General features: G+C 36.6%; 1 protein-coding gene across 8 annotated transcripts in view; it reads right to left on the bottom strand.

Annotated features, from left to right (window-relative positions):
- The window catches only part of LOC113817571 (serine/threonine-protein kinase tousled-like 2), a 124326-nt gene that overhangs the window by 21967 nt on the left and 93974 nt on the right, over positions 1–8385 (bottom strand). For all 8 annotated transcript variants that reach the window (XM_070116339.1, XM_070116343.1, XM_070116337.1 and 5 more), the window contains exons 3-6: positions 7598–7715; positions 7025–7335; positions 6385–6564; positions 5956–6203 (exon numbers count right to left, since the gene is read on the bottom strand). In XM_070116339.1, coding sequence (XP_069972440.1) covers positions 5956–6203; positions 6385–6564; positions 7025–7335; positions 7598–7715 — 857 coding nt within the window. The remainder of the gene's footprint in view (positions 1–5955; positions 6204–6384; positions 6565–7024; positions 7336–7597; positions 7716–8385) is intronic.

Consider the following 8385-nt stretch of genomic DNA (forward strand, 5'->3'; position numbering starts at 1 on the left):
GTTTGTATATTTCTTTTAGATTAGCATTAGACTTTTTAATGGCAACATTACTATTTTCACATTCTGGATGGAAGATAACAATTCTATACTTATATTTCCTATTCTAATTGTCTCTGCATTCAATTGCGTTTGAAAATATAAGCAAATTTTTCCTGCTACAAATTTCTGACAAAATAACTGTCTCACTCCCATAGATGAGCAAAAGAAAACTTCCAGAATGTGGTTATTTTAAGACCTTTAACCTCTACGATCCTGGTAAAGTGATAGTGCATCATGTCATGAAAAAATTAGCTCGTGGGGCAAGTGACGTGAACATGCCATCATTAGAAAATCTGGCTATGGGCCTGAATTACGCAAACTTGCCATTGTGAGCGTTTCAGCTGATGACAGGAAAGACTCACAACAAGTGCATAAACCTCTTGGAGGGTGATTAAACTCAGAAAGGGGCTTTTGCATTATTCTCAGTGATCAACAGATGTGGAATGTAGTGTCAGTGAACCATGACTGTAAGAGCATTGGCTCAAGAGGGGGGACACCATTTCCATGCTCAGCATTGAATTCCTGTCTGGCATGACCAGCAGTGCAGGTTACTTGTAATTATTCTTGCAGTGAGTTATGGACTACCTAATGAGATGATATAGAGACTATGAAAAGAAAAGTCTTACCATCTGGATAAAGCAAATCAAATGCCAAATACAGATATTAGAAAAAAACTAAAAACACATGTATAAAAAGCCAAAATAACATTGCAAAGAGGAGGAGGCATAGTCTTATCATTCTGCACAAGTGTTCATTTGCACCCTACAAGCCACGCACCCATCAGAGCAGCTGCTCATATATGCCGAAAGCCATATTTTGGGCCATGTGATTGCCATAAAGCACCTGGATCCAAGGGATTAATCTCTGGCCGCCAATATGAAAAAACTGATTCCAATATTCTATCTATCAATCTATCTTTCTTCTTTCCGTTTTTTTCTAATTTTTACAGGATTTTATAGCTTGAGGAGATTAAGATGTGCACACCAATCTTTTCCCTCACAACCTTTTAAAGTAAATCAAAAAATGCAGAGAAATGTCAAAGACACAAAGACTGAATATTTAAAACTTCTGCCACATAAATGAGCAACCTCACTTAGCATGTAGAAACAAAAGTAATGATAATTTCTGCTTAAATCACAGTGTCCATCTGTGTGCAAAGTTATCCTATTTTTAACCTGAAGTTCTGTTTACTTCCTATATTGTATATATCCAATTTGCCACAATCGTGTTATCATTCTGTGTGTGTACTAAATGAGACATTTGTTATGTTTAATTACATTTATGGCACCATCAGGCCATTTTCTTTTCAGCTACACTCACCAAACCACCTAAAGACCCTCATTTCACTTATTGTACATGCCTATATTTTGTTGTGTAATCATGTATGAAACATTTTATTTAGAAAAAAACCCTTCAAATAAATGCTTCCTAGCTTCTTATTGTCTGTTTTCTATCATTATAAACAGGCACTTCCTTTATCAATTTACATAATAAACATAACTATTACTAAATGACAGACAAGAAGAACTGCAGTTTAACAGAGGTAAAAAAAAAAAGGATAAATCAGAGAGACCCTACATGTAAGATTTCCCTTATCCAGCTGATAATAGAGTCTTTTAAAAAAGCAGCTTATATCAGGTTACCCCACATCTAATTTTTAAAATCTAATACAATACTTGAAAACATTTAAAACCTAGAATCCTTTTGGGAAAAAAAAAAAAAAAAAAAAAAAAAAAAAAAAAAAAATCCATTTTCAATAAACCATAAGCATAGCATTTACAAAATGTTATTTGTAATAGCTATAAGGAAAATAAAAAGGAATAGTTGAGTGAAACGTGACAAAAAATTGTGTTGATTACAATCTAGCAACTATCAAACCTACTCAACACCCAATATTCATTAGCTGCTCAAGGGAAAAACAAGGTGCAAGAAACAAATTTACTGCTCTCTGTGCTCTTAACTGCAGCACAAACAACTGTTTAGGCAACAAGGCTAAAAATGGACTTTTGAGGGGGCATTTCTCCTCAATCACTGCAAGTAGGCCTAGACAAGCGAATAAATGTTTAGCTCACATAACTTAAAGCAAGCTTAACCCCAAGCCGCCGGGCATGGCATATATGTATGTCATTGCCCACTGTGTGTTGAATTTAATAATTGTTTTTAAATATAGATGGCTCTACAAGTACTGTCACCAATGAGCCAATTGCGCGAACTACTTGTCTTACTTGTTTACAATTTTCCTTGATTTTTTATACATTTTCTAATATTCACTACTGCTGTTAATAGTGCCAGTAACAATATAGTAATTATAACTTATAACAAAAATAACAGAGCCAATATTGATAGCACTAGCAAAAAAAGAAGGTATTTTCCCACTTTTTCAAGGAAAAGTGAGGTTGCAAGATCTACTAACTGACTCCTTTGTGGCTCAGCATTGGAAGAGCCATCTATGTGCAAAAACATTTGACCAAGCATTGCCAAAGGGAACACACCATTTTCCAGTCGACATTCGGTTAACAATACATGACGCCACATAATGGGCTAATGAAGTATACTAACTTAGGAATTGGTACACTAGGCTATATGGCCTAACTCTACACATCAGTACTCTAATCCTTTGATGTATCACTTTTTAAGGGTCCTGGTAAATGTATTGCTATCTACTATAATGACTTATTGATTCCTTCAACTTAGTAACCTTACTCTTTATAAGCTGGCTTCAGACACTGCAAGAAAACCATGGCAAATCTAAAGGGAAACCCAACATTTGAACTAGAACTTTAAAATATACAAATAGCATGAGGCAGAAGTTTGCTTCTTCTTTCATTAGGAGTATTATCAGAGCAGTAATTAGAAAAAAAAAAAATAATAATAATAAAAAACGGCTTACAAAAGAAGTGGCAGACTAGCAGTCTGTGGCTGACATGTGACCCTTGAAGAGGAGAATGGCCCTAGTGATGACTATCAGACTGAAAATTCCATAAAATTTGTCACAAAATCAAATACCATCACATAAATATTACAGCCACTGTTCGGAAAAACATATCAACATATCTAAATAATTCACTGATGGTGATTTATGTAGATGGCCTTAAGATGATCATGAAAATCTTCGGGATATGTTGAACAACACTGAAATTTCAGGACATCTGAAATGCCTCAGATATACAATTTCCGGTTACTTTCTAATTATTGCCTACCTATTAGCTAAATATTTTCTTTGCCATGCATCTGTTTCATTTACTGATCTTTGTGTCCTTTGGGGACATGCCAAAAATAAGATTTTTCTTAAAACCATATCAAATTTCAATGGGTAACAGGGAATGGTTTGCTCTGTTCTATTAACCCACTCGTGCCGGGTGTCACATATATGAGACACCGGAAAGAATAAACATTGCTGGGCGTCCCGCCAGTGTGACGCTGTATCGGGGCTGTGCTCTGACGCAGCAGCGGCGTGCAGCCAAGCGGGCGGACACACTCCGGGGAAGCTCCGCCCGCCGATTTTGTAGCCGCCCAGATTTTTTTTATTTTGGCTACAAATTGTACCCTGCATGGGTGGGTTAAGATGACAAGGAGCAATTTCTTTTGAGTTTGTGCATATGAGCAGCTTCCAACAGCCAAAAGAGCGCTAAATGAGACAATTCATACTGCAAGTCACCTTAGCCTTCGCTCATGACTGAAGTTCACATCACCCATACCTTGGCTCAAGTTTTTCCATGATATGACCACAACGTCATCCAGGTCTATGGGCTAACAAGCATGGATGAGTTTTTAAACCACTAGTGAGTATATTTTGAAGCCAAAAATAATAGTTTACGGGTGGCTCCAAAATCGGTGCGCAGGGCTGGCCCAGAATCTACCGGCCACAGCTCGCAACGGAATCAGAACGCTCTGATCTGATCAAACGTCAGACTGGCACGACGCCAGGCAATGTTTATTTTTCCGGGTGTCTCATATGTGGGACAACCATCGTAAATGGGTTAAAAAGTAATAAAAGACTACCATCTCCCAAATTTTCTCAATCCAAGTTTGTCAAATTGAAAACAATATTATTTTGAAAAACAAAAATTAACCAATCAAAACAATCAATCACACGGCTTCAAACTTCCTTACTCAATTTACAAGAGAAATTCTTACCCAAATGCAGGTCACTTACACCAAGAACGTAATCAATACATACCAAAGTCAGTCCTATGTCAAGCAGGTTGTTGCACCAATTCTTATTTCTCCTGTTTGCACTTAGCAAGCCAAGCAATTCATATCCAATATAACCTTTTTCTTTTCCATTCTTTGGCAGTAGTATAGACTCTGTATACCAATAAAAGACAATCAAGAAGCCAGATTCTTTTCACAAAAAAAGGCTGATACTTCAGAAAATATCATCACTAATCTGCTAATATCAAAATCAATTTCACATAATTTTATCTACAAATTTTGCACTTGATGATTCACAAAGTCGGTTTTAAAAATTACAAATGACTAAAGTAAAAACTTTTGCATACTTGTATGAAATAAGGAGGGGTGTTGTACACAGATACCAGTAAATTGAGTTTATGCACATTTAAGCTAGAGATGCAGGGATGGCAAAAATACATGCCATGTCCACTGTTATTTTATCTTACCTATTTTTCTTACACATAGCTAGCTCCACCAAGGTATCAATTACTAGTCCTACCTGTCCTCATGTGTTTACCTTTTTTCTTGATTTTTGGAAAGAATTTTGTTCTTCAATTCTATATGTGTTAATTCACTGTTGTCAGGTAGCAAGTTATATGTACAAGGAAAATGTTTATTAATTTCTAATGCTATTACTGATCTTCATAAGATAATTGTTAATAATACTATTAACAAAAGTGTCTTCATAATGGTCTTGGCAATATTAATGGTAAAAACGTTTCTTTCTGAAAATTGCGAGAAAAGGGTAAACAAATGAAATCAGATAGGTCTTCGTAAACTAACTCCTTGGTGACTATGTGTAAGGAAAATTAAATTAGATTAAAATGGACAGGGGTTGTATATATGCATCAATAGGTTAAGTTATCAGTGTCTCACTATGACCAGAAGTAGGCACTAGGCAGTGTATTGGCAAGTGGCAAGGGTGAGTTACAGGGAGAGGTGCCTGAATGGACAAGAAGCTTGGTTGATTGATGGGCAAGAGGCCAGAGTAGAAATTGGTATAGGTCAAGGAGAGGGGACAGGTGAGAGAGGGGAAGGGAAGTCAGGGACTGGGAGGGAAAGCAGAAGGGCTGGAGAAAGGCGTGGGTAAATGGGAGTGGGTATAAGTGTGCTGATACAGAGCAGAAGTTAAGGGAAAAGGTACACACTACACTAAGGACATGCAGTGTTCATGCTTAAGATCTCTTAGGGGTTCACATTTAGAGGATATGTTAGTTGCAAGCATTAAACCTCTTCTGATTCTAGCAATGAAAGTAATCATAGTACACAAATGTCCACATCAGATAAATATTAACAAATCAGTGATATATACAGAAAACTGATGAATGAAAATCTAGCTTGATTTCTTTCTCTGAATCCTGGCTTTCTCATGGTCAATCTTTCTGGGTGACTGTTCAAAGGTCAATTTCATTTGAAAAAAAAGGAGTAATAACAACAATATCTTGCTATCCCAAATTCACATCACACTGAAATTTTCTTCCACTGTAATATTTTTTCAACACTTTACATTTTCTATGCATCATACTTTCACATTTCACATCGATAAGCACTTTTACCACTGCAGAGCATAATATTGCACATGAATTTGAAAAGCACCATCACTGTATTTCCATCACTTCACTGATCACTGTAACGAGATTGATCTTGCCACACAACCTCCTACACTGACGATCATTTTTTTTCTAATTTTCTGAAACACTAAAGAGAGAGCTTAAACACATTCATGAAACCACAACTCACTTTGTAATCTCCTGAAAGGCGTAACCATCCTGCCAGTTTTCCTGAAAGGTGGCCCCAACCCTCTGAGTGACAAATTGTCCTAGCCTTAACCGATTCTGCATGCATTTCTGCCGCGCTTCTTTCTTCTCTATATTTGACTTCTCAATTAGTAATTTCTTGACTACTTCAATGCACTTATTAATTTGTAATTGTTTCTGTTCAAGGAGTTTGCTCTGACTCTGTAGCTGTCGAGATAGTTCTTCATTTGTCTAAAAAGAAGAAAATAGAACACAAGCTTAAAATCATGAATATATGCACATCTCTTACCATATACCATAAAAATCTGATCATCACAATACTTCAATTTCTTCAATCTCACAAAGCTTACAATATTAGCTTTTAAACTTTTTGCAGAGACCACAAACCAACCACAACCCAACATATACTCACACACTGTAAATTATCAATCCTAGAGTTCTTAGCCTCCATATCCATTGACGCCCGACTCTCCATCTCGTCTACCTGTCTATAAGTGATATCACTCTGTGTGCCTCGATGACTGACGGGGACTCCTCGGGGAGGAGGCATCAACCCAACCAATGGATCTCCTAAACCGCCACTGTGACCAGTCTGGAAAAGAATACGGAACTCAAGATACCAATTTTACACTATTTACGATATTAAGAAATATATGTGAAACTGAAGGCGCACTGAATAATCCACAGAGCTTGATTTCAGATATTTTAGGCAAAAACACACATTAGTTTATACAAACACAATGGTAATCCATGAATTCCATGAGAGATAAATGAGCATCCTAGGCTGATATTGGAATAAATGAACATCAAATACACTAGAACATCTATTTAACAAGATAAAGAAATAAATGAATACTGCATAGGTTGCAAAGGCTGTAAAAACAAAATATAAAAAAGGATAAATCTTTAATTATGAAATGAATCAGTCATAGATAATTGCAAATATAATTGTGCTTCATGTATCTCAAACTCTGCAATATTGTCAAGCAAGCAATATACAAAGCAAGTCACTAAAACAGTATATGAATGAGTACAATATATCAGTGACTTACCATATGGCTCAAATGTGTTTGTGGGGATGGACTCTTTGCTCCAGAGTGTCTGTGGGGAGAATTAGCTTGTTGCTGCTGTTGTTGTTGCTGCTGCTGCTGTTGCTGTTGCTGCTGCTGTTGTTGCTGTTGGTGCTGTTTGAAGTAATCGTTAATTTTCTTTACCTCAGTTCCTCTGCTCATCTTAGGGGCACTGCCCCCTCCTCCCTCGTCACTCTGAACCCCTTGCACTCCTTTCCGCTTCCTTTTGCGGTCATTCGGAGTTCGCTGTTGGGCTTTTTCTGGACTGGTGCCTTCTTCTCGGTCTGATGACCCTGTGAATCAAGAAATGTGATTAATGGGACTTCCTTTTTTGCAATTGATCTGTGACAGCATGAGTACCATTATATATGACTAAGGTTGTTTGTGAAGGAAATATCTATCTGAAAATCCAATAACAGAAACTTCACAGCTAGATTAATTCATACCTTATGAAACAAACTAGACTATGACATCAATACAAATCCAATACCTTCCTGACTTTGTTAATTACGTTACAATTGTTGTTAACAGGGTAGGCAAAGTGTTACTACTAACCTGTACTAAGATTGGAATCTTGTCTATCCAGTACAATAGGCTGGGACCCAGACCCGGACATGGAAGAGGGTGGTTGAGTGGATGTGGGAGTGCTTGGACTACTCCCACTGAGGTGAACCTGAGGAAAGAACCATCATTAGTGGAACAGCTCACCATAATGAACATTGGCATGCAAGACATACAATACAACTACACACTGATAAGAAATTCCTAAATCATTTCCTTATGAACTGAGGTATGAATCATAGAAAAGCTATGAATGACAAGAATTCCAGAATGCAAGTGTATAATAAACCTAATAGCAAAAAGTATTCCTCCTCTGCACCAGAATGAAAATCAGAAAGCAAATGGAACACACTTCTCTTTTCATATATATAACTGGCACCTGGGTTCAGTTTCTTATGACAAGAATGAATGTCAAATGTCAATAAATCTGTATCTCAGTACTATACTAGATCCTTATCAGTGGGAAGTACGTTGTTGGATAATGATTAATATTAAGCAAGAACTAGGTAAGTACAATCCAGAATTACACATTTTCATTCATAACTTTCCTTATTTAAGATATGGACTATTTCAAGCTATTCATTCTATCAGTCTTACGGCATTTGCAAAAAGAAAAAGGATACGGCATATCAAGAATATGCAAAAAACAAAAAAAAATATGAGAAAGTGAATTATGAAATATATCTTCAATTCTTTAACTCAATGCTGCCAGGAACACATAATATCCACTTGAGCTATATCTTACACTTAGACATAAATATCCACGCTTGAAGTGCTCAACC

This window comes from Penaeus vannamei, chromosome 38, assembly GCF_042767895.1.
Source record: "Penaeus vannamei isolate JL-2024 chromosome 38, ASM4276789v1, whole genome shotgun sequence".
Taxonomy (NCBI): domain Eukaryota; kingdom Metazoa; phylum Arthropoda; class Malacostraca; order Decapoda; family Penaeidae; genus Penaeus; species Penaeus vannamei.